Source organism: Sphaerodactylus townsendi, linkage group LG12 (assembly GCF_021028975.2).
Source record: "Sphaerodactylus townsendi isolate TG3544 linkage group LG12, MPM_Stown_v2.3, whole genome shotgun sequence".
In the NCBI taxonomy this organism is placed as follows: domain Eukaryota; kingdom Metazoa; phylum Chordata; class Lepidosauria; order Squamata; family Sphaerodactylidae; genus Sphaerodactylus; species Sphaerodactylus townsendi.
The window spans coordinates 29,827,348-29,854,392 of NC_059436.1; the positions used below are offsets into that span (position 1 = coordinate 29,827,348).

The window sequence follows — 27,045 nt, forward strand, 5'->3', positions numbered from 1 at the left end:
TTTGGCAAAGGTAGCTATTTTATTGAGCGGGGTGGATAACTTGCTGCGTATTTGTTACCATCATATGAAAATGCAATTGAGCTTTAAAAAAGAAAAAAGCAAGCTCAGCTTGTGTATATAAAAGCTATCTTTTCAAGTTCCTCTTCCAAAATGTGTATTTCTTTGGTTGTGTTTGCTTAGCTGCTTCTTCCTGCTCTGAAAATTTGGCATTTTGATACTAAATTGCAGGTTGAAGAAAAATCTCAAAGAAAGATCCTTATTGCCCAGGAACACATTGGCCTCAACACTGTAGAGCTCCCAGTGGAATTCGCGCCGTCCCACTTTGATGTGCTGTATGGATGGATTAGAGGACGGAAAGGTCCATGTAGGCAGACTTCAGGGTCAGGTGAACGTTGGGTGCACACCCGATCCCCTTCCGAATCTTCCTGTAGACCCAAACCAGGTCTCTGGCCACTGCTTATTATTTTGCTGCTGTCTCATCACCAGAGAAGATCAGTAGCTGCTGAGCTAGCAAACTGTACTTGGCTGAGCGAGATATGAAATGCAAAAAGCTGACTTTGCGGATTCTATGCCTTTAAGATTTTGGGAATGCATGCTGTTGCTTGAGCAATTACTCATTCTTGTTAAAAGGGTAGTGCTTATGTTTGCCCAACCTAAAACAAAAGATGACAATTGTAAATCATTAACACCCCCAAATCTTTTTAAATAGTTTGCTTCTAATAGGAATAAAACCCCAAATTTGTGTCTAATCCCAGCCCAAGTACTGGTATCAATGATGGTATGAATGGAAAGGCATTAAAAAAGAGAAACAAGTCACTTGAGGGCCACTGTGAAGGTGGGCATCCCAAGGGTGGCTGTGGATCCCACCTGTGGCAGAGGCAACTGGGTGTTCTTATGCTGATAGGAAAAGGAAAGGCCTGAAGACTTCACTGGGGCAAAGAAGAAGAGTTTGGATTTATATCCCCCTTTCTCTCCTGAAAGGAAACTGGAAGGGGCTTACAATCTCCTTTCCCTTCCCCCCTCACAACAGACACCTTGTGAGGTGTGTAAGGTTGAGAGAACTCCAGAAAGCTAAGACTAGCCCAAGGTCACCCAGGTGACGCATGTTGGAGTGCACAAGCTAATCTGGTTCCCCAGATAAGCTCCACAGCTCAAGTGGCAGAGTGGGGAATCAAACCCGGTTCTCCAGATTAGAGTGCACCTGCTCTTAACCATTACACCACTACACCACTGGCTCTCCAAGTCTTGGAGTCCGTAGTCCTGCCTCTTCTACTAGAGCTGCCTTGCCCAGTTCAGTAGGCAGTGGTCAATAAAAAAGTGCCCTCATTTCAAAACAAATGGGAAAAAAATAGAATTTTTTAATTCATTATAGTCATAGCATAACAAAAGCCTAAGTGAAAGGGCAGTTTAGAGCATTCTAGGAAAATAGGAGTGGGAGAGGAGAGATGAAACTGACATGGAAATCTTCCATCCATCAGAGTCAAACATATTGTAACAGAAGTGTATTACACTGATCAGCCTGTCTTTTCAAGGTTTCTATCAGCTGGCTACCAGTTACTGTTGGGATGTTGACTGTGTTCCTAAGGCTCAAGGGTGCAAATTCCTGCCTACTCCACTGTTCTGTCTGCCTCACGGGGGGTGCCAAATGCCTCCCACTGTGTAGCTTTGCTTCTGATCTGTAGATGACCAAAGGCTTCCTTCTTGCTTGCCCTGTAACACCTCCAGCTTTCTGGGAGTGCTGAATGTCTATTAACAATCATTTTAATTGCCTATAACACTGGGAATATTCCTCTCCTCTCTTTGAAAGTAGGCAGAGACGCGGTCCCTTGAGCAGTGCTATCCCTGGAAAAATTCATTCCAATTGGAATAGAAAACAAGTTTGAGCTGGAAATCTGTTTCCCATTATAACCAATGGAAATGAAAACAAATGTCTTCATCCAAAATTAATGAATATAATGTATACAAAATTAAGCTTTTGAAATGTAAGCAAATTTCAAATCTCTGAAAGTCCAAACTACATTACTCCAGTTGTGCATTAGAACAGCTCTACTTTGTTATATGGACTGGCTCCCAGAATTGGCCCCCACTGCTCTGAGACCTAAGATGAAGTTACTGCTGATTGTTAACTCATTCCAGAGATTATATTTAGCATTGCTAACCTAAGGTCACTAGAGTTTACATGGCCAATTCCACTGCATTCTACCAAATATGGCAGTGCATTCTACCAAATATGGCAGTGATGACAGATCTGTAAATTGCTTTCCCCAAGTAAACAGCAGGTGGGTTGCTGGGGAGCCCGGATCAGTCCAATAGGCTCCTCTTAGTGTGGTATGTAAACAACCTTGTAGGAAGAAATGGCATTCAATAGGGATGCCCCTGACCCAGCACTTCAATTTTCCAGACAAATGCCACCAGGGCAGCCATGTTAGATCTTTGCATTAACATAACAATTAGGTTTCAGGCACCTTGAATTCTGATTACGATCTTCATGGATGTTATTATTTTGCCCATTTGTTCCATTTATTAAAGTCCACCATATACTAGCAAGCCAGAAATTAGTGCAGGCACCAGAGGTAGAGTTGACCCTATAATTTATTGAGGAATCTCCTCATTGGGCATTGCCTTGTTGGGCCACTGGTAATCAGGAGTGAGCCATGCCAAGCCTGGCCTGTGAAGTTGCAGAAGGAGGTGATGATTGAATCTCTAGTTGACTTAATGTTATCATTACTGCTGGCCAAGTCTAAGCCAGAAGGGCTTCCGGGCTCACCTTGCTCCTGAGCTGTTTTGATGTCTCAGTAACACCCCTCACCTTTGCCGCCACATAGCAGCCAAAGTGCCCTTGTGCTCACCATGGTGCATTTTGTTTCAAATGTATATAACATACCCCATGAGGTCCCAGGGAACAGCTCGGGCCCCGTAATGGAGGGATTCCAGCTTTTTCATCTCTTCATCTGTGAGGCAGAAATCAAAGACCTGCAAAACCAAAAGCTCCACTTGAATAACTTGGCTTACTAAACATGATGCAAATAATGCCCCATTGGGGCCATTTTGGCTTCAGAAATTGGCATGGAGGACGGCCAAAACCACCTTCCTTCCCCTGTCACAATCCCAAGCCAAACTGGGCCACGGGAATGAGAATGTTGTTTCCCAGGTGTGGCATCTGTCAGGGGAATGCTGACCTGACTCATGCCAAATGTCAAATCTAGCTTGACTGTGTAAACAAATGAACTTTTAATTTTTAAAAAGACACCCAAGACTTGGTTCCCTCATACTCAAAGCATTACGTAAATTATATGTTCTTGGAATAAGCACCTAAACTATGAATGGAATCATACTCTTGATTAAAGCATGGATGAGTGAAACTCAGTTGCCAAAACAATTCTTAGCAAGTCGAAATATTTTGCTTTGGAAACCCAGGGCATGATTAGGCAAAAAGCTGGAGATCCACAACTGCCTCTGCAATTATCTTTAATTTTCTGTGAAAGCAGATTTATTTTTTGATAATCAATTGCAGTGGTGAGAAACACACTCTCCATTTCTCCAGCAGCATTCTCACCTTCTGGGTTTTCAAGTAGAGAGGCTGACCAACCTATTAACCAACGGGATCTCAGGAGTGGAAAGGCACTTGGCAGAAGCAAGCAATGTGTACTCTACCTTGGTGTTCTCGATGATGTGAGCAGGCGTTTGGCTCTTTGGAATAGTGGATATTCCACTTTGTATGTTAAACCGGATCATAATCTGTGAAGACATCAGAAAAGGAAAACTGGAGCTAGCAACTCTTGAGACTGTACCATCTAAATTCTTACATCTATCTGTATCGCATACCGGAAATTCTGATCCCACTTGCCTGGGACCTGCAACCTTCATAGGAACTATGCTGATGTGATTATTGTAGACCCCTAAGTACAACAAAGAATCCACAAAAGTAATGACCCACAAATACCCTTGTCAGTTCATGTCAGAAGAGGAATCGACTGCCATCTAGGTAACAAAAGGCTTGCATGCTTGACATGAGGTTGTTGGCATGTCTTCTTTGTGGTAATCTATAGTCCTCTTCCTGATTATTGCCACCTGCACAACGCTAAGAGTACAATCCAAGGGGGAGGGCTGAAGTCACACTGGAGCAGCAGGAGCACTACACCAACATGCCAGCATCCTTGCAAAGCATGGATGCTGGTATTGTGCCACTTAACTCAGTGCTGGGCTGCCATGCGAATACAAGGGGTCTGAACCCCCAAACTGACCTCTACAGCAGTGGACCTCAGCCACAACTGCCTGTGCCAACATCATGGGGGGCATTCCTATAGGTGGAGCCAAGGCTTCAACCTGGAAACACTCCCTACTACACCATCAGCCAACTTAGTCAGTCTTCCCAATGGGTTTTCAAGCAGCCGGGGGGTTCCCCTGTTTTTTGCCCTTCCCACGCAATCTGAAGCTGCTTTGGAGGCAGCATGGATGCACTGCCACAGAACTTTCCCCAACCACCACTCTACTGCGCTGCCTTTGGATTGGGCTGCCCATCATCGAAACACATCTGTAGGATAACCATTAAAGCCTAGGAGTTTAGCTTACAATGGAGGTGCACAGACCCTTTTCCTGCAATATTCTAAGATAGGCCTCCAACAAAAGCTACAGTATACATGATTTGACTAAAAAATTTTTGGATCATTTATGTTTGCTGTTTCTAACCCATGTAAAAATCTGCAAGTCCTCCCAAATAAATTTGCACAGTCCAAAAAAAAATAAAAATAACAACAATGGTTCCCAACTGCCACATACTGACATACACAGAGGTATCTAAAAGGTCCCCCTAAGATCCCAGTGCCTTGCACAAAGATATCCTTCTTTGAAAATCATTTTACCTGAGCAGGAGATTTCCCGTGCTTCTTCGCAATATCTTTCACCACTGGGTCTTCCATGCCATTCTTGGGAGCCAGTTTGTGGTCAAGGCTAGAGAGAACACACAAGTCTTCCAAACCAGTCCACTTCTATTGCATTATTTTTACTCAGCGGATGAAACCACCCAAGCTTTCCTTGATGAATATGGGCGGGAACTTTTTAGTGGCAAAAGCAAGTTTTTTTCCAGGAGGGTTATAAGTTGTGTGTACAAGTTTAGTTTTCAGGCTGTTTTGGTTTCACTGAGTTAATGTGGGAATGAATGAAAATACTCAACATGGCCTACAAAGCAATGGTCATTTTTGCTTATTAAATTGCAAAATTGCAGGTTAGGGGCCATCACCACCTCCTGTGGCAGCATATTCCAAACACCAATCATGCGTTGCATGAAGAAATCTTTCCTTTTATTAGTCCTAATTCTTCCCCCCAGCATTTTCAATGGATGCCCCCAGGTTTTAGTATTGTGAGACATCTTTGTAGCCTGGAGATGAGCTGTAATTCCCACCTGGAGGCTGGCATCCCTACTCCTCTCCTCCTTGTCCTTTGAGTGTCCAGCTCAGCCTGTTTTGCTACCTCAAACAAAACAGCAACAGTGCTTCACATGAGTGAGTGCCTCTGCTCGAGTCACCCTTTGGTCTGCAGCCTGCCTTGAACGCCTGGGAGGTGACGGCTAGCATGCAGAAGGAAAAATAAATTGGGGAGTGGTGCTTGGAGAGTAACAACAAACCAGAAGTACCACTAATTCATAAACAAGAATGGTGGTTTACTACCCAAACTATTTCGTTACTTCGCTAATAGCAGAATGTTTGCACCAGCATCATGTGTTAAGGCAGTGGGGAGGCCTGGCCAGTAGGAGGAGCTGCAGGAAAAAAAGTTGTAGTCTATTAACAAGAGAAGCAGTAGCAGAAATTATGGCAAAGATGCCAGGGAAAGGGTGGCAGCCTGGCTGCTGCCTGTGAATGGCACAAAGGAGAGCACAGAGAAAACATAAGCCTTGGTGAGTGGAAAGAGGACTATTGTTCCAAAAGAGGGGAGTCTTACAAAGGACTCTGGATGCTGCACAGGGGGCTGTATCCTTCGAAGACCATCCCTTTGCTCTTGGCGAGGGCAATCAGCTTGCACTGAATCTGGTAGACATGCCGCTCCGCCTGTTGAGAAGATTGTTTAGAGAGATTATCTTGAAGCCATGGAAGTTTCTGTTTGCCAGGCCTAATCATCTGCCTCAAGGAAAACCCAACCCAAAGAGGGACTGAAGGCCTCTGAGTGAAAGTACCAGAAGAAATGAGAGTGGAGGGGGGAGGCAGAATAAACTGGCGACAGAAGGACTATGCTCTTGGTGGCCTCATCGTTACTGGCTAAGAACAGATGAGTGTGCCAAGCTAGGTCCTTTTTTCACGTAGGTTGTTCCCACATTGCCTGTTTGGTCCAGCTTTGGCACTAATGTGAAGTAGGTTTTTGTTTCCTGCTTCCCCATGCTATTGCGATGCTCTCCTGCACCTTTCAGGTTTTCCCCTGGCTTTGTCATGATCTTTCACAGGACAACTTTCTTTTAACCTTTCTTTTAAAAAAAGATTATAGCAACACTGGGATGGGTGAGAAGTGGACAAGAAAGGCAGGCTCCTTCCCAGTCCTACCTACCAGAGAGCTTTTTCAGTGAAAAACAACTATTGGTAATTGTAATGTTGCTGCAGTGTTTTCACACTCAAGAGATGTATCAACTGCCAGTTAGAAAAGACCTTCCAGTTAGAAGAGTCTTCCAATACTATGGGGGTGGCAGTGGCCATCACAGAGCAAGGGAAACGGGGGGCATTCCAACATGGGGATTCTCTGTGCCTGCTACGAATGGCTACGTATTCAAAGTAGCAATGAGACCCATCACCATCTGGAAGCAGGCTTCGAGCTGCCCAGAAACTGTTATCTTACAAGCCGAGCTTGTAAGACAAAGTCCTGTTTCCAACTGTCGCTGCCCATGGTGCTGCAAGAATGCCATTCTACTTAGTCTCCTGCCCACACCAAGCCTCTAAGCAGGTGTGGCCTAGCCTTTTCTTCTACTAGCTTGAAAAGATGCTAAGCTATTTCATGGGGGGTTTTTTTAACATCATTTGCAACTATTTTAATTTGCCTGTTGCATGGTCTTTAATTCCCAGTGGGAACCTCCTGATCCACTTGTGCCAAAGAAGAGGATCTAATCCACTTTTATGATTCTACTGCAGCTGGCATGCTTGCTATGGACTTTTGACCAGCTGTTGTTGGAAACCATCCTTGCATCAATTGCTTTGATGCTTAATCAGCAGGGCCATTCATCGGTGCAGATATTCAGAACAGGAAGTAAATATGAGTTCTGATCCATATTCTATGTGAGGATTTGAACCCAGGGCCAAGGCTGTGCAAAGTCACCAACAGCCTCTTTCTGGTACTTGCTCACATTCTGGAATCAAAGGCAGGCATTACCTGGAAGAGATCAGGCTTAATTCTTGCTGCAGCGTACAGTCTTTCCAGTTGACACGAATTAAAGTTGGCCACCCCAATGCTTTTCACCAGGCCTTTATCCACCAAGTTCTCCATGGCCTGCAAAGAAAAATTGCTCAGGTTCAGGCTGGTTGGCTTGTAGTACTTGTAAGGTCAAGGTCATGGTGCACAGGAGAAGTTTGAGTGCAACCAGAAGGGCAGAGGTAAAAGCAACTTTAGCATAGTTCAGGACCCTGGATCACTCACAGGTGCATCCAAATTGCTCCTGCTGGATCTCATCACCTTGCACTTCTGCACAAGTACAGCAACACTGCAGAATTTGATGTGAAGATGGATGGGTTTCATTAGTCAATTGCTTGAGAATTATTTGGGGAGGGGGGGAGAGCCAGAGTGCAAATATGTGCTTGAAAGAGTATGACATCCTGGGAGCTGACTTGAAAGGAAAATTGTGACAGAAGGAACAGCCTCTTCTGTGACTAGAAAAATCACAACACAGGTGTTTTTTGAATTGTAAAAGAGGTTGCTGTGACCTTTTATGTGCCCCCATTTGACTTACTCGTCAACAAACAGGAAACTTTTCAAACCATGAGCTGGACGTGGAAGGACTTTAATGCCCAGCACAGCACAATCACTCCCCATGAGCAGCAGAAGCAGATTAAATAATGCAAAATGATAAAAATATGAATTGTAAATGTATGCAAATATGTCTGATTAGCATAATCTTTTCAAGTTGCAGATCCCTCCCTTTCCAGAGAGAACGAATTTTTTTCTCTACCACAGAATCACACAGCAGCTGTTACTGCTCAAGCGTGGCTGCTCTTTAGAAGCACAGGTGGGTACATGCTCAGTAGCACCATTAATAAAGCCTAGAGCAGCTAGGCTTGTAAGACCTAGACTGGTGGGGCGAGCAGTTAAGGGGAGGGGGGGAACCATTCAGAGACCTCTCACATATGTGCCAAGAGGAGTACAAGGGAATGTCAGATCATGGGCACTTTCTGTACTCAATGTCTGACAGTCAACCCCATTGAAAAGCAAAAGGTGGGGTAGAGTTGCCAACCTCCAGGTGGTGGCTAGAGATCTGTTACTATAACAACTGATCTCCAGGTGACAGAGATAGGTTCACCTGAAGAAAATATCTGCTTTGGAAAGTGGACTGTATGGTGAACTGAAGTTCCTCTCTTCCTCAAACTCCTCCCTCCTCAAGCTCTACTTCCAAAATCTCCAGGTATTTCCTAATCGGCTGACAACCCGAGGGGGGGGGTGTTCCAAAACTGTGTGTATGTGGGGGGGAGGGGTGTTACAACAGTTCTGTCTGTGCTGCTGGACATGGGATGGTCCATTCACACCTGTCGGTGGGCCATATCATGAACATATGTGTGTGAACGAGTTGTACAACACCAAGGCAAGTAGGCAGGACAGAGGAAAATGGAACAAGGACCAATGAATGACCCTGGATTTCTCCTTGATATCTGGTATTAGTTCATCCTGTCTCTCCTGGTTCCAGATTGTGACTCATGACAAACTGTGGGATCCTCTGAAGATGCCAGCCACAGATGCAGGCGAAACGTCAGGAGAGAATGCTGCTAGAACACGGCCATGCAGCCATGTGTGATGGTTGCTTCTTACCTTCCATGTGTCCACATAATCAACATCAGTCACCAGCATTTGGCCATCCTTCTGTGGCATAAGTTCCCCCTCGACGAACTATGACAGACAAATACACATATGAGCACCCATGATAATGCCTTATATAATGCCTTAGAGTCAGGCCATCGGTCTCCAAAGATCAGTACAGTCTAGTCAGACTGCAAGCTGTCCTCTATGGTCTCAGGCCAAGGTCTTTTAATCTCCTACTGGATTCTTTTGACTGGCAATGCCAGGAATTGAGCCTGGGGTCTTCTGTTTGCAAAGCATATGCTCTGCCACTACCCTTTGTTGCACCTGAAGTGGGAAAGTCTCCTGCCCAACCCCTCTAGGGAGGGCACAGGACCTATAGAAAACTTCCCATTTCATCACAATCCATAGGGCAGATCTGTCCATTTCTTTCGCTCTGCTGTCTTTCATGACCCCAAGCTTCCACAATCTGCCACTCTCTCTCTCTCTCTCTCTCTCTCTCTCTCTCTCTCTCTCACACACACACACACACACACACACACACACACACACACACACACACACACACACACACACAAAAATCAGAGCCCACTGGCTTGTTTTACCTTGGAGCCCATTGGCGAGTGCATTAGGTATAGATCCAGATAATCCTGTTGTAGATCCTTCATGGATTTCCTGCAAGCTGCCTCCACACGGTGAGGTTCATGGGAACCATTCCACAGCTGCCAAGAGAAGAATATGCCCATGAGTGCTGTTGACTGACATATAAGCTTTGACAGTTAATTTAGTTTGGAGTTCTGTGTCAAGATTCTGAAAATGGGCAGACCCTGCTGAAGATGCTAAATCTCGAACCTATTCCTCAGATAGGTATGGTTGGGGCTCTTCTTGTGTGAGTACAGGATTAGCTAACAACATACCTTTCTTTCTTTAGAATTTTGTCTGTAATCCTCTGTCTACTAATTCGTTCCCAATTATCAGTACTTTTTGTGATGTATGCATGGTCACTAAGGATTCTTTTACTAAAGATTCTATGAAGAATCTCGCCCATTTCTCTCATTTACCCATGCCAAACTCCAGGGTTTCCAGAAAGCCAGGGAAAACCTCCTGTATACCATGGGGAAATGTTTTGATGGTCGTAGTTTCTATCAGGGTAAGGGACTCCTTAGTTGGTGTGTATGTGTGAATGTAAATAGTTAAAAAAAAAGACAACCAATCTTACCGGGTTCTCAGCAAGCGTAGGATCAAATGTACACTTGTAACACATATGACCAAGTATAATAAGTAATGTTGACCTCAATCACAAGAACATTCTTTTTCAAATACAACAAAAGAGCCTGGCTTTCTTCTCAGTTATTCCCAGTCAAGTCTATTTTATTTTTCACCACAGGTCCCCACATACCAGATCAACCAGCGTGCTTGTTGGTTACTCCCCCACCGACGCCAACACACTTCCAGCAATGTGCTCTGTTCCCTTCATGAGCAACCAAGGAGTAAACAACGAGCTAGCTCCCCCAGTCACAGTGTTTACATGAATGCCAGAGCAAAAGCAATCCTCCACATCAATTTTTCAAAAAGTCAGCTCACCTTGCTAACAATGAAAAGGTCTTCTCTCTTCACTAGACCTTTCTTCAGGACCCTATGAAGTCCTTCACCGATTGCCTCCTCATTTTCATACAAATGAGCACAGTCAATATGGCGGTATCCATTGACGACTGCTACTTCAATGGCGTCTTGAACAATACCTGGAGGAGACTGACAGGAACAGAAGACACACACCCCAGTTGGCATTCATTAGGGCAGTGATGGTACAATCTAGAGTCATTTTGGACACATGAAACTGCCTTATACGAAGTCAGAGCATTAATGTCTGTGAAGATTGATATTATCTACTTTGACTGGCAGTACTTCTTCAGAGTTTCAGTTAGACTGTCTTTCTCATAATCCGTTACCTGACTAGTTTAATTGCAGATTGAATCTAGGAACTTTTATAGAGAGAGCAGATGCTATTCCACTACACCACATTCTCATGTTTTTCTGATTCAGCCCCACCTATCTCACAAGATGTCTGTTGTGAGGAGAAGAAGGGGGGAACATTTGTAAGCCCCTTTGAGTCTCCTTACAGGAGAGAAAGGGGGGTATAAATCCAAAATCTTATTTTCATCATCCTGAAAACAATTATCTATCCATAGACTGGAAAGAAATATCCATTGATGTACTCGGAGTATGAATGAAATAAAATATTGTCGAAGGCCTTCACATCCGGATTCAACTGGTTGTGGTGGGTTTTCCGGACTATGTGGCCGTGGTCTGGTAGATCTTGTTCCTAATGTTTTGCCTGCATCTGTGGCTGGCATCTTTAGAGGCGTATCACAGAGACTTGTAACAGACCTTTGAAGATGCCAGTCACAGATGCAGGTGAAACATTAGGAACAAGATCTATCAGACCACGGCCATGCAGCCTGGAAAACCTACCACAACCAATGAAATAAAGGTTTCCAATACCCCTCTTCAAGTTAGTAAAACATATGTGGTTGTTATAAATAAGGTTTCTAAAGATGAAAACCATATTCATTAAGCTAATCTCACAGAAACCAATTAATGGCAAAGGAAGACTAGCTGCAGAGTTTGAACACGACACCGGTGTGCATGCGTATCTGCACACCATGCTCAAAGCAACATGCGGGATCTAGTGCCTGATGCATTGATTGTTGATGTTTTTCAATAGGCAGTGAATCCACATTCAAGCGAGAAGAAATATTTGCCTATATTCCCACCAAAATTTCTGGTTTTGCCATTCAGATTTCAAAGACTCATAGGGTAGCCGTGTTAGTCTGCTGATGCAAAAACCAAAAAGGAGTGTGGTAGTTGTGCTAGAATAAATATTTATTTTTGCCGCAAGATTCCTTTTCGTTCTTAGCTTTCCAAGATGAGCTGCTGCAACCTTATTTTGAATATGCAATTTCCCCTTTAGAACTCAAAAGCTTTAAACTTGGCAAATTTTGTACTGCCTTCATTTTGGCAAGTGTCGGCCCATCACATGAAGCACCACCAGGCTGTGCCAAGAAACTCAGCTAATCTGTTGGTGTGTTTGCTGTGGGACCCAGATGTGAAAAGGAGCTCTGTGGCTCCTCTGAGTCACGCAGCAGCACAGCACACCCAGCCCCTTCGCTGTTGGCACACTTCTTTCTCAGCTGCCAAGCCTAGGCCGTTTCCTTACGAGGCGAGAAATATGGCGATAAATACTTAGCGGTAACAGAACCGCCATAGGGAGAGCGTTCGCACGCCGCAGCGCGCGGAGAGTCGCGCATTACGCGCCGTCAGCGAGAAACGCTAAACAGAGCGCCGTATTCGAAAAACGCTGTGAACCACTCTTTTTCCCCTGTAATGAAGCATCGGCGCCGCTTTTCGATGCGAACAGCCGCCAGGGAGCCCTTTGCAAAATGGCGAGTCCCAGACGGCCAAGCTGGGTCATATCTCTTTTCCCCACACACACACACGTTAGGTCCTGGTGCTTTCCTGCATGGCCAAAGCACCTTTCCCAGAACCATGCACTGGGACTGACTAGCGAGTAGCTGGGGAGGCACTTGCTGACAGATGGGGGGCGGGCAGGACATCAGGGCAGTCACGTTGTCCATCGCACTGCTGCGTGGAGGCATGGCGTTACGAACCTGCCTGCGGCTTCGCCAAGTCTTGCGCCAGAAGCGCTTAACATCGGCAGCAGCTTCGCCAGCGCTTCACGATGCGAACCGTCACATTTCTCGCGGGGCTGGGGCCGCCAGCTCCGCCTGTCTGTGACGCTTTTTTTTTGGGATGCGTCGCCAATTTTGCTGACGTCATCAGGCGTCGCTGCTGGCAAAGTGCGAGGCTTATTGCCCTTTCTGCTTCACCTGTGAAAGAGGTGACATGGCAGCACCACAGTATAATGAGATGCATTGATCAAAAACTCTGAATAGAAGGTGAAAACGAATTGTTAACAGATTTTAAAAAAATCATTGGAATGTTAACCCCGGAGAACTCAGAATGCGTAATAAATCATTTGCAATTGTTTTAGGAAAATTTCACTGGAGATGCTAAGGACTGAATACATGTTGGGGTTTTGCAAGTGTCTGTCACAACTCAGTTATAAAAGGGTTGACCGTTTGTATGCAAACAAGTCGCTGAAGTCACTGTTTATGACCTGATGTATTGATTAGCTATTGGTCAGTCAGATAGCCATTGCTTACATGTTAGTGAGCACGTACATCTGAAGTTATAAAGTTAACTCTGTTTGGGTGCTGTGTGGTTTCCGGGCTGTATGGCCGTGTTCTAGCAGCATTCTCTCCTGACGTTTCGCCTGCATCTGTGGCTGGCATCTTCAGAGGATCTTCAGAAGATTCAGATCCTCTGAAGATGCCAGCCACAGATGCAGGCTAAAACGCTCAGGAGAGAGAATGCTGCTAGGATGACGCCATGCTGTTCGAAACCACACAGCACCTCCAAGGGATTCCTGGCCGTGAAAATAGCCCTTCGACAATACATTTAACTCTTGTTTGGCTGTTAAGTTTCCGCGATCGGGCCCTGGCGGCGACTCCACGCCCGGCGAAGAATTCTTGCCGCATGGGGGTGAAGAGCCGTTCTATGCATTTGCGTCGCGTGCGGCCTCAGGGGAAAGCCGGGCGGAGGACAGGCTCAGTTCCGCATGGAGCCTGTCCATATTCCCGTCCCACTCACCTTGTCCCCGTCGTGCGGCCTAAGCTGGCCTCTGAAGCCTTCTGCTCACGCTGCCCTCCGACCTCCAGGGGTCGGGAGGACAGTGAGTGGAGGGGCTGCAGAGGCCAGCAGGCCGCATGACGGGACAAGGTGAGTGGACGGGAAGGGAAATAGTAGTTCCCCGGGCGGTAAAGCTGTTCACAACGCGCCGCCGAAGGATCACGCTGTTGTTAGGTAAAACAACCCTTTAAAGAGGTTGTTGTTTAGGGCTGCCTGACACCACTCACCCTGGGGAGGGGGGGGGGAGCGCAGTCAGGTCGGCGCTGCTGCGTTGTAGCAGCGCCGCCTGTGCGAATGGCTCCCTGGGGACGGCGTTTATCCCGTCCCCAGGGCGCCATAAAAAGGCCGTGCGGAAACGGCCTTTCTTTGTTTGAACAGACACAACACCAGAGAGGAGACACGAGGTAGACGACATCATGTGAGACAGTAAACAGGTAGCAAGATGTAACCAAACATACAGTAATGTAGATGTGTAACTTCTGTAATTCAACTTCCAGTTAGCTGTGGGAAAGACATTCTTCAATAAAAAGGCAACATGAAACAACCTTCATTCTGGATAGTCTATATTAAAAGAAAACCAATTCTATGCATTTCTTATGGTGTAGCATGGAATATTGAAGGTGTCTGGTTCCTGTATGTGTGTAATAGTCAAAGGAAATATGATACTACCAAACTCACAGTATTCATGATTCCACACACACACACACACCCCACGGCACAAAGTCTTTGAAACATCTGAAGGTGAGGTTCTGCTTTGAAACAGGAGGATTACCAGACTCCTCTTACCTGCTTGAAATATTTGTCCATCAGTCTGTAAAATGTCTGTGCTATTATGTATTTTGAACAATTCTTACATTGAAACACATAGGCACAAACACACATATACAGCTTTGGGTATTGTGAACTGGTACAGTGATACATTTTCACATATATATATAATTGTGGTCTAAATATATTTGTGCAGTTCTGCAACCTAGTATTTGTGGGCCTACAGTAGTGCTGGGTGGGTCTTTTGGATGGGATAAAAATTGGCAGCAGGTTTGATTCTAATTTTGCAAGCCAACTATATGGTACAATTAATTTGCCATGCAGAGATGGATTTCAGCTGGCAAAAACAACTGTTACATCACAGAAAGCTGGCTCTGTGCCTCTGCGGTCTGGCTCTGATAACACTGTACAGTGAGTGTTGCTAGCCCTATGGAACAATGTAGGCTTTGAGTCAAGCATTGGGGGTCCTGGCCTGTGTTGGTGGCACAAATGTCTGCAATGTGGCAGAGGCTTCTGGGGCTGGTAGCATGGCCAGAGGCATAGGAGGATGTTGAGGCCTCATCCTGTAAACACAAGAGAGGCTGTTCTCCACCTGCCTCTCTAATTGGCAAATTATGCTTAGTAGAGATGGAAATCAAAGACATCTGTCCTGACAAATCTCCCAGGGATTTGGGACCCAGCTCAAAACGAATGGTTAGAGGGGGAATAGGAGAACTTCCTGAGAACTTCTCTTAACAACATTCATTGCAAGAAACATAGCCAAGGTTGCAAGGCTTACGCCGGAGGTACATCCTGGTAACAATTTAGATTGAACCTTCAAATATTTAGATTGAACCTTCAAATATTTAGCCCTCTAATGCTGGTAGTGTTCATCTTATAGAGCAGGGGTAGGGAACCTGCGGCTCGAGTGCCGCATGCGGCTCTTCTGCCCTTGCACTGTGGCTCCACGAGCCGAGCTGCTGGCCCCATCCTTGCCCGCCCTGCAGGCAGCAGGGAGGGTGCACCAACTGCCCGCAGCCGGCTGGGCCGCGCTGCGGGCTTCCCCTCTTGCCTGCCCCATTGGAGTGGAGTGGGCGCTTTCCCGGAGGCCGGCAAGGTTGAGCCGCTGGCCCCATCCTTGCCCGCCCTGCAGGCAGCAGGGCGGACGCATCCATGCGCTTCTCAGAATGAGTGGGGTAAAAGGTAAAAAAACCCAATACATACAGTGTTATCTTTATTTTAAATGTCAAAAATTATTTGCGGCTCCAAGTGTTTTCTTTTCCCATGGAAAACGGGTCCAAATGGCTCTTTGAGTGTTAAAGGTTCCCTACCCCTGATAGAGGAATTGATTTACAAAGTGCTTCACAGTGGGACTTGATTTCATGACAACACTGTGAAGCAGTCCACAATTTGTTCTGCTTTAAGATATGAGAGATGAGGGTTTTTTTTAGTGGGCCTGAAACATTTTGCCTCTTTTTCCAAGCAGCTGCATCAGAGGATCTAAGAATCTGCACTGTAGCAAGTCACAAAGGATGATGCACTGTGCTTGCAAGTCTGTGGCTGCTTCCACATAAATGTTTCTTTCTCCTTTACTTTTTGGTTGAAGCTTGTTTCAGGGAGCAGCCACATGACAACATTCTCTAATTACTTTCCAGGTTTTCCCCATCCTTGCCACATTCTTGTTTGAGCACACCACCACCACCACCACGAGACAGCAAAGAGGTACCAGCAGTGCTGGGATTCAAATTCAGTTCCGGTGGTGGGAATTCAAATAATTTAACAACTGATTGTTTACAAGCACCATTTTAACAACCAGTTCTGCCAAAGTGGTGCAAACCTGCTGAATTCCACCACTGGGTACCAGGAAAGAAAGGATTTATTATTTATTTCCATGTAACCCTCCCTTTATAGTTAGTAAACTCAAATATAAAAATCAACTGAGAATCTGTCTCTTCTGTTCTACTCTGCTAATATTTATATTATATTACACACACACACACCAGGACTTCTTTCTCAAACATGGCAGCGGGGAGGAGTTCAATCCTTTTTCTCTCCTGCTGTTTTCCTTCTTGAAAACCCTCATTCCCCATTATTTTTTTACCCTCACTGAGGAAAACCTACTGGTGCCTATATGCTTTTAGTGCATTTTTCTATGTGCAAAACCCTGCTTTGTATGCTTTAGCTGATCCGTATCGCTGTATAATGTTTGCATTGTTTGATAAAAATAATTACTTTGTGTGCTGAACTTTTCAATCCTTCCATTTGGTCTCAGTTGAATTTGGGCTTGGCCTGAGATAGAGATGTTTACAGCAAATCCATCAAGCTGGTGACAACTTAATCATGAATGTAATTCAGTATAGAAGAGAGCCAGTGGCAGCCACTTTGAAAAGTTAAATAGAGTGCTATTTTCTAGGGTAAACTTACTGGTGCCTTTCTAGCGTTCCTCTCTGTTCAAAGTCCTACTTTGTATGCTTTATCTGATTCATATCGCTGTATAATGTATGCACTGTTTGATTAAAACAGTGTGCTGAACTTTTCAATCCTTCCATCGGGACTCATTTGCTTTTGGGCTTGGCTTAAGAAAGAGATGTTTACAGCATGTCCACCAAGGGGATGAATAGTTAACTAGGAATGTAATTTAATTATAGAATAGAGCCAATGGCAGCCATTTTGAAAAGCTGAACAATGTGCTATTTTCTATGAATTGCATACAGATATCATTAGAACTTCCCTACGTGCCAGTAGGGAAAAATGATACCACTTCTAGGACTTTTCAAAAATTTTGAATTTCTGGTATCTGCATATCGGATAAAAGATTGATCACATTTGATACTTGGTTAAAAATGGTTTGTCTGTGATTTCTCTCACCATTGGCAACATTCAGAAGTGAGACACAGAAACTAACATCCTGCTTACTAGTTGGTTGAGGAGAAAACAATCCCACCAAGATCAGAGGGGTTTACTTTCAGGTAAGCATGCATAGGATTGCAGCCTACGTCTGCATCATTTTACCATCCCCATATCTTTCTATAAAAATATAAAATATGCATTGGCTAGAATGTTAATTCTGGATTTAAAAGGGCCTGCCTACTGCTTCCTGTCCTTCATTAACAATACCTATTTCAGCTAGTGGAGAAGGATCTCAGAACCTAGGCAGAAGAGGCAACTTTGAAGCATTAGCCCTGTTCATAAGTCAGTTATCCTGTATATCTACATGTATATTTGCTGGTTAAAACACACACAGAGAACCAACAACAAACATTCACTTTGCAATTGAAGCCAGGCACCAGTACCTGGATAACGTAGGGTTGATATCACATGTTCAGCAGTACATACATTGAGTGTAACAGGAGAATTACCTTTACCAAACCAAATATACACTGTACATGAATTATACATGCATTCACTATAATTTGTGAGCAGGACTCTTGTGAACCCCATTCAGGATTAAAGCTTGTAAAGATCACCTTGCATTGGGCACAGAAACCATGTGGCTAGTAGAGTAGTTTGAATGAAATGATAGTATTCTCCAGGCAGTGTGCCACACCAACAGACTGCAAGCCATGTTTGGGCAATTGCAATTTCAAAAGTCTATTCAAAGGCAGTCCCACAGCGATCATGTTACAGTAGCCATGGGCAGACCCCTCCTGTTTAGAAAGGCACACACCTAGCAAATTTACCCAAGGCAGCTAAAGGCATTTGGTCACCTCACTCCCATCTATTATAATATCTCAAGTGTGAAAATATAGTATCCAATAAAGGTACAACATTACTTGTCCCAGGTCAGTTTTATTTTATTTCTGACCATGTGAGAACCAGCATTATCAATAATGCTACTTTAGATTAAAGCTTCCCAGGTATGTAATAAAAAGGAACCAGATAGCAGACTGTTGGCTCTGCTATTTTCATGTTGCCTTGTATTTGATTTGACATTATCATTTTTGCATGGTTAAAAGTTCTCTACTTCTTCGAAAGTTGCCTGGGGTTTTCCAAAGCCAAGTTATGCACGTTTTCACAGGGTGTCATTCACGTGGGGAATTTGCAGGCTAAGAAGTATCTTTGAGGTTAAAAAAAATAATTTAACATCTTATTCTGCCAAGCTCACATCTAGGGTTGCCAACTTTGGGTTAGGAAATTCCTGGATATTTGGGACCTGGGGAAGGTGGGATTTGGGAATGAGAGAGACCATAGCCAGGTATAATGCCATACAACCCATCCTGCAAAACAGCCATTGTCTCCTGGACAACTGATCTCTGTATCCTGGAGATCAATTGTAATTCCAAACATCCAGCCCCTACCTGGAGGCTGGCATCCCTACCAACATCATTAGCATTTTAATAGCTATGGTTGTTTGTACCTGTATATTTTAAGATGCATTTAAAAAACAACAATTCTGTTTAAGTCTAGAAACTTTTACCCACTAATACTGAGCACCTTTCTTAAATAGCAGTGCAATCTTAAAAACATTTTCCTGGAAGTAATCCTCATGGAATAGACCTGAAAAGCGTTTTGAGTCAGCCTGAGTCAAGTTCCATACATTTTCCTCAGGGTTACTTAAACATATGGGTGAAAAGGATCTGAGCCAGGAGGAATTGTCAATGGAATTTGGAACAATATCATCTAGAAGGGGACACCAAATGAGTCTTAAAAAAACAAACCAGCAATATCCCTATTCTGCAAACAAGATTTTATTATGTAAACAGAAAATACTATGTCACTTGTTGTTTATAACTGCATTTGGAAAATACTTGTAAATGAAAATAAATTAGCACATTAGTTCCCCCTCCCCTCAGCTCTGGTCCTCCGGCTGGCGTTAGGTTTGAACCAGGGACTCCCCAGTTCCCTCAGGAGCTTCTTAATTCCAGCAGTACAAGATATTCCAGCGTTTTGTTTTCATATGTTATTTTCCATAGTTAAATCCCACCATCTCTGTTGTTTACCCAAGTGCCACAGAGGCCCAGTAGAAAGGATCAGCAGCAAAACTGACCCTTTAAAACACATTTTTACATTGGCCTCTAAAATTTTTTTAAAAAAACCTTCACAAAACTGTGTTTCAGGGCAACTTCTTTTCACATAAAAAGACTCTGAAGGAGCTGCTGGGCTTTGAGTGTTGCATCAGTCAAGGGTAAGTCTGGTATAGACCATTATTAGGGGAACAAAGGGGTTTCTAAAATGCAATATCCAAAGGTAAATCAAATTTTATTCTGTGCTATCTTTTATATGCTGTGACTGAAAGTTGCGGGACCAAAGGGAATAGGGTGTATTTCTCACCCACTTCCCCTTGGAGACATCCTTGGCAGCACAACATTGAAGCGCTTTCTCTCTGACCTCTGAATTTTAACTAGACTGACTCCAGTCACTGTTTATTTGCTAGCTCGTGTGCTAAGCTGACAGGAGATCTGGTTTGGGTTACGGTTTCCAGAACGTGAGTGAATGTTTTTTTGTCCTCAAGAAATCATGCCGCAAGCCAGGTTTACTCCAACTGGAAGAAATTTGTTTTTGTGTAAACAAAGGAAATTGATTTTCTGGCCAGAGAGAAAGGCAGGACTGGTGTGGATTAAACTGGGCTGGGATTCAGGGATTCATAGATGGCGTGCATTGAAAAGCCACTTCAGCCTGGGCCCTGTTCCCAGCTCCATAACAGAGCCCACTCTCTGTACCGCAATGCACCATGGGTGAGCCAAAGTCAAGTCAGGTGAGACTTGGGAGAGCCACTGCCTCCTCTAGCCTTGGCATTAGCAGCCTCATCTTGCAAACTGGCAGAGAAAGCCTTGACCTGAATTTAGTTGGTAGATTCTTGGTGCCATGATAGGCAGCAGTGTTTACCTTTAAAATGGTGCTCATGGAGCTGAGCAAAAAGGGAGCATGAAAGAGACGAACTGAACCTTGGTTGTTTTCTTCCCATCAGCCCCTCCTGGCTGGATTCACTGCCAGGATCTGAGATTAGATGAGAAGAAGGATGTAGGTGGACAGTTTAGGACTGCCAATTATGGGTTGGGAAATTCCTGGTGATTTGGGGTGTGCCGCTTGAGGCAGGCAGAGTTTATGGAGGGGAGGGAGCTCAGCAGGCATGTAATGCCATACAGCCTACCATTTTCTCATTGGTATTTTTTCTAGGAGAACAGATAGTTGTGATCTGGTGATCAGTTGTAATTCCATTAGAAATTGATTCCGCACTTAAAAGTTAGCCGCTCGAGCATGACTAGCCAGAGGGGGGTCAGAGGGACCCACCCTGCCTGGAGCATTGGTTTGCCCTAGGCAGTGAGGAAGACTGGCTACAGCCTTGAGCCTCAACAATTTCAGCTGCTAACTGGGAGAAGGAAACTCACAGCTAGAGCTGGAGCTGGATCCAGAAACAATGGACGGGCTGCTTCCTCTTTTCCCTCAGGCCCCACACAGAGCCATAGCTGGAGTAGAGCCAAAGGGAGCACCTTTCCAGGTGGTGCACTAGTTTGCCTCAGTTGGAAATGGAGCAGCCCTACCATGGGGAAGACTGGACACAGTCCAAGGGATAAGTTATGAGCTACAGCAAGGGATGGTTTGAAGGCTCCTTTCATGGTTAAAATCCAATCCCTCCAGGATGCAATTAAATGTGAGGATTCCATGCTACCCCCTACATTTTTACGGTGTGAAAACCAAACTAGCTGGGAGAGTCATGTTTTTTAACCTGGATCTGCCCCAATTGCGTCAAGAGTTATGACAACAACAGTAGCTTTGAATAGCCTGTGTCAATATAGTCTTTTAAAATAATTCTGTGGTGCATGGCATGCAACTTTCCTCCAGGCCATGAAGTGCTAGGCTTATCCTGCAGCAACTGGAGGAAGGCTGTGTACTATTTGTGGGTCCCTCTCAGAAGTGTTTTCTTGATGCTGCTGACCAAGTTGGAAAAAGTCTGGGCAGTAGAAAGGGGGAACAACTTAGCCGTTAAAAAAAATCAGCCTTGCCTTTCTGAACAGAATGGCTTCCTTCATGAGTAAGAAGAGCAAATTAGCATTGCTTGCAAATACCTACCTCAAATCTCACTCCAGTATGAATTCTCGAGAGAACATCTATGACTATATCAGAATTGACTGTGATGCATCATATCATTGTCCTGAGATAAGTTGGGGCCTAGTCCTCCATGTGCAGCAAGTGGTCACTGATATTGTAAGTATTTGCTGTCTGCTGTAGCAACAGGTTATAGTGCAACCCCCTCCCTGATTGGAGGGAGTGTGGGAACTTGCTATGTTTGCATCCCCATGCTGAAATGAATTTTGCCCACTACTGGGGGTGCTGTGGGCCTTGTCCTGTCTGTCTGAAAACTGCAGAGGCAGTAAATGGACCGATTCTGGTATCTCCAGGCAGCACAGAATGTCAGTCCATTCAGGAGTCAGTTCATGGGTACATACACAATCATCCATCCATCCATCCATCCATCCATCCATCCATCCATCCATCCATCCATCCATCCATCCATCCATCCATCCATCCATCCATCCATCCATCCATCCATCCATCCATCCATCCATCCATCCATCCATCCATCCATCCATCCATCCATCCATCCATCCATCCATCCATCCATCCATCCACCAACTTCACATATGCACAAAAAAGAGAGTATGATTCTGTGATGCTCCCCAATAATTTTTCTTAATCTGAAGACCAAAACCTCCTAGCTATCCTGTGGTGCTCCCCCTTCATTGTACAGCTTGTTCCCTTTTCCTGTTCAGTTAACTGGGTCCAAATCAGAAGGCAGAATCGAGGCTTTGATTGCCCCAGAATTCAGGTACAACTTGGCTATGTAGGGGTCAGTGAATGAACAGGCCAGTCTGTGTGAAAAGAAAGGCCAGTTTGTTCCAGTTCATACCATCCTCTCATTTTTCCATTTCCCACCTTGCCCCGAAGGCACTTCCTGACTGTTCAAGGTGGATTAAGATTTCAGCTTGCAAAATTCCCCCCAAATAGCAATTCAACAGCTCAAACAAACTGTTTCTTATTTCTTTTGTCTGTTCAGCCAATGTAACTTTCCCACCTGGCAGAGTCCAGCTCTTTTGGACAGGAATAGAAGGGAAATGCCTTCGGGGCAAGGTGGTGGTAGAAAGCGTCATAACCATAGCCAACTTACGGTGACCCTGTCAAGGCAAGAGATAAAGAGGACGTTTGCCATGACTGCCTCAATGTCTCAACTCTGGCCTTCTTTGGTGGTCTCCCATCCAAATACTAATGAGGGCTGACCCTGCTTACTTTTTGAGATCTGATGACATCAGGCTAGCCTAGGCCATCTTGGTCAGAGCTTCAGGGCAAGGCAGGGACTGGAAAAGGAATGTGTGGGGCAGATCGCCAACTTCTCCTGCATCTCTCCCTCATACGGAGCCACAGAGAGGGAGGAATCTACAATATAGTCTCAATGTTTATTCGGGAATCAAAAGTGCTTTCTCCCTGGCATTCTTGGTTGGGACTTGCCGGTGGGTTGCCAGTCTTCAGGCAGAGCAAGGATTTCTCCTGTTCTGTTCTCCAAACTACAGAGATCAGTTCCCTCAGAGAAAATAGCATCAGAGGGGTACTGTAGTAATCCATCCCCAAATCCCCTCCCCCTCCACAAATCTCCACGAATTTCCTTAGCCAGAATTGGCAACCCTCATTGGGATGGTTCTGGCCTAGAAAGATCAGAATTTTGCCTTCTGCAGCACAATTTCATACTGACCAGAATGCATTTTTATGCATACAAGGAGGAGGAATAAACACTCCTGTCTGTAACATTTAAGTCCTTCCTAGCACAGACAAGAAAGATCTAGGTCAGGCTTTAAAACTCAGAAGCAGTCATGTGAATAGCCCATGACTGGTAATGGGAAAGGCTGCCCAAGACTGATGTACTGTCTTAAACCACACCATGTGCGTAGCCTATGAGCCAGGCTATTATGTAAGAACACTGAATGAGTAAATAAATAACACAGTGGAAATTCAAACAGTAAATGGAAAACCAAAAATGAATGCTTGCATAAGAACAGGCTTCCTGGATCATATCCTGAGGGCCTGACCCCTCCAGCATCCTGTTTCCAGCAGTGGCAAACTAGAAACATCTGGAAAGCTCCCAAGCAGGGCCTAAAGGAAAAATCTTTCTTCCCCATTATCTGGTGTTCATAGGTAAACTGCCTCTAAACATGGAAGTTCCATTTTGCCATCACAGCTGTTGATTGACCTATCCTCCCTATAAATCTTTAATATATTTGAAAGCCATTTAAGGCACTGGCTGCCCATAGTGCCTCATGCCGGTGAATTGCCTGCCCTGGATCTCCTGCCAACAAACTGCATTTGGGGACCATCAGGAGAGGTGAAACATGTCACTCTCTTTACCTTCTCTACAACAAGCAGGAGTCGTACAAACCTCTAGCATGCCCCCAGTTGTCAATTGTTCCTAAATAAAAAAGCTCAAGATGTGTTAGTCTTTCCTTTATTTATCGGATTTATTTATTTATTTGCAGGGAAGGTGCTCTTTGGCGACTATTCTGAGCCGTTTCCACTGATTTTCCCCACCCTGGTTTACAAAAAGCATCCCCAGGATATCACTGCCCATCTGTGCTCATCTCATGGCCTTCTGTCATTTCTCAGGGTTCATTCTCACCATTCTGGAACCAGCAGAGTCAAACCATTCCACACTATGGACCGAAAGGTCTGGACTGCCAAACCTCCTCACCCACATCTGGGGCACTGCCCTTCAGGATCCATTCATGGCCACCATTTCCTTCCCCCATGGAGGTGTTTTGCCAGCATAATTGGTACTAGCATATCACTATAAGACTTCAACGATGTACCCACTACTGATTTTTTTAAGTTGGAAAAAGCTCTTTAAAGGTACATGGAGGAGAAACAGGAGTGATCAGGATGGAAGATTTGCAATTCGCACAGTATGGAAGCTACTGTGAATGCCTCAGCATGTGCAGCAAAACAGAATCCTCAATGGGGAATCATTCACATGTGGAAACACCTCTGGGTACCATGCTCTGTACTTTTTCCAGTCCTGCAAGAATTATTTGCCACTTGTGGGAACAGCAGTTGCACTGAAGTGTAATCTCAGGGTCACTTTTGTGTGTGTGTGCAATTTCTGGAATAGTGGTAGCTCATATCTATAATATCCAATGTGGGTGTAACTGCTGAGCATAATTTGGCATTGAGGGCTGATGGGACTCAGCCATGTTTGGAAGGTGGACTCCATTATATGCTCATTACAAAAACATAGGATTGACCTGTTTTCTTCAGAGCAAAGTTGAAGGACTCGGAATATGCTCTGTCACATTCTTACCACCCACCAGACCGAGTTATATGTATTAAATATTGAAGATATGAACCTTTGTCTTCAAGAGAGATTTCGTTGCGAGCGTGCATCTGTAGCCCTATTGGCAAAAAGCTGCCAATAGGAGGAGTGAGCTGAACTGAGAAAATGGCAGGCAGGAAACGTGTTATGCAACCCCTAGAAGATCATCACATCAGCATGGAATGCACATGTGTGTAATGAGTAGTTTGGCCCAATAAGCCCAGAATGGTGGAATCTGGAGTGACGAAACTGACTTGAAGATTTTGCTTCCTGCTAACGCATCACGTTCATGTGCCATTCACCCGTTACATTTCTTATGTGTCCGTTTCATCCCTTCACTGCTGCAGACATTTCCCCCTCCCACACAACCCTTGCGTACAACGGCAGCATCAAATCTTTTCCATCGCTGACACGGGAGAAGCTACTGACAAATGTGCTTCCCGTCTCTCTGTGACTAGAAAATGTAGCAAAGAAAGAGACAGACAGACAGGGTGTGAGGAAGCTGGATAAAGGACTTACCAGCCAGGTCCCCAGTCCAAGCTGAGGCATCTTCCTCCCAGAGGGCAGCGTAAGGCACGGGATGGAAGCCATCTGGACTCTTCTGGAGAAGTTTGGTATGTCTCTGCTTCAGCACTTTACCATTGCAAGGGCTGGGTTTTTATGCATTATCAGGCACAACAGAAGGCATGCTCACAAGTTAAGGGACACTCCCATGGTGCCCAATCATTGGCTGCATTAGCAGCCAATAGGAAGGCTAAAGAGGGAAACTTTTTATATAAGACCCAGACAAAGAAACCCCACCCTTGAATCAACATGAAGAAATCCAAAACCCCTTCTGCCAGCATCTAATCAGAGAACTCCTTTAGGCGGTTTGGCGGGTGACAATGATGGGTGTCAAACTGGATCTGGGGGCCCTGCAAAATTCTCCAAGATCCTAGGGCGGGTGGGAACACAAAGGGGGCTTTCTTGCAAAACCAGGTTTCAATTGGTTTCAGAAAAATAATTCCTAGGAGCAAGAAGGCAAGCCGAACCAGAGCGAAAAAAAAATAAACAAAGGTTTGCGAGGTCAGAGTAGAGGAGAAGGGAAGAGTGAAGGGGGATCAAGTGTGCTCAGAATACAAAGACACGAAAGCTCATCGGCTCAAGTGGAGAGTCAGTACGGTTAAGATAAATGAGAGTATTTTTGTCCCAAAACACAAACCTTGTTCATATGACAAGTATGGGCATTTGAAACATGCAGAATGGAAAGCAGGACTGTGACATCAGAACCTGCCTTTTGCCCATTTTATCAACTGTTTTTGCACAGTCCGGGCTATGTGTACAGTGCCATTATGTCAACAAGGAAGCACTGGCTGCTGAAAGGCCAGGTATGTTCAATTTTCATTACAAAGAAAAAGGTTTGCGGGAGCAAATATGTGGGCAGCTCTGGGAGAAATCTGAAGCTAGAGGAGTCCTGGAATAAAATTTAAAGAAGCCAGGGGTGATCCTAAGTGATCTGAACAGTTGCCCACTCTGCTCCATGATCAGCAGAAGAAGACTGACTATGAAAATTAAGAGAATGTTTGTATGTATTCTTAATGTGTATAGTTATGCAAATTGCAGAAATCTGCCTTTCTTCTTGCAGAATTATCTTAGTACAGAATTCTAATTCTTTTTTAATTACTCCAGAACTCCAACAGTACTTTATATATGAATATAATAAATAAAAAATAAAAATATATATGAAACAACTTGCTGTAGAATTCTGAGCGGGCTGTGAATGTAACCATCTTTCTAAAAACAAACAAACCTGGACACGTCCTTTGTACAGTCACATTTATGTTCCTTCCAACATTACAGCTGGTGCTATCTATTGGGAAAGGTCCACAGTGCCTGAGGAATAAGTGCCAAAACAGCTATTTTGGCTTCTGGAGCACAGTTTCCATTCCAAGGAAATGCAGATTTCTTCTTTGCTTAGCTAGAAGTCGTTTAGCTTAAACACCCACTGGTTTGGCTCACATCCTGTTCACCAGTGGTGGACAAGGAGCCAGTTTTCTGACAGCCTGTGTCTCTGTTCACTAGCCAGTTCATGGTTGCTTGGAAAGTTGCTTAACCCTAAGCATAGTGTAGTGGCTAGAGTGTCAAGGACCTGGAACACAGAGATTGGAATTCCCTACTCTGCCATGCAGGCTAACTGGATGACCTTGGATCAGTCATTGTCTTTCAGTGTCTTTGGGCTGCTTCATAGGGTTATTGTGAGAATCAAATGGAGGGTGGGATGATGTTGGAAGCTACTT

The 27,045-nt window shown here is 44.7% G+C and overlaps 1 protein-coding gene across 1 annotated transcript; it reads right to left on the reverse strand.

Annotated features, from left to right (window-relative positions):
- On the reverse strand, positions 1 to 25,447 carry LOC125442140 (aldo-keto reductase family 1 member B1-like). The gene is made up of 10 exons (XM_048513306.1): positions 25,289 to 25,447; positions 10,564 to 10,731; positions 9,585 to 9,701; positions 8,992 to 9,069; positions 7,348 to 7,464; positions 5,938 to 6,044; positions 4,863 to 4,950; positions 3,655 to 3,738; positions 2,885 to 2,973; positions 1 to 653 (listed from the first exon to the last, which is right to left on the reverse strand). The coding sequence occupies exons 1-10, from the start codon at positions 25,358 to 25,360 to the stop codon at positions 611 to 613; spliced, it is 963 nt and encodes a 320-aa protein (XP_048369263.1). The 5' UTR covers positions 25,361 to 25,447; the 3' UTR covers positions 1 to 610.
- Between the last annotated feature and the right edge of the window lie 1,598 nt (positions 25,448 to 27,045).

Excerpts from the sequence above, each read along its gene's own strand:
- LOC125442140 (XM_048513306.1), bottom strand. The coding sequence starts at position 25,360 with ATGGCTTCCATCCCGTGCCTTACGCTGCCCTCTGGGAGGAAGATGCCT. Across the intron at positions 4,951-5,937 it reads TGCAGCATCCAGAGTCCTTT|CCTTGACCACAAACTGGCTC; the intron begins GTAAGACTCCCC and ends TGTTCTCTCTAG. Across the intron at positions 2,974-3,654 it reads ACATCATCGAGAACACCAAG|GTCTTTGATTTCTGCCTCAC; the intron begins GTAGAGTACACA and ends TTGGTTTTGCAG.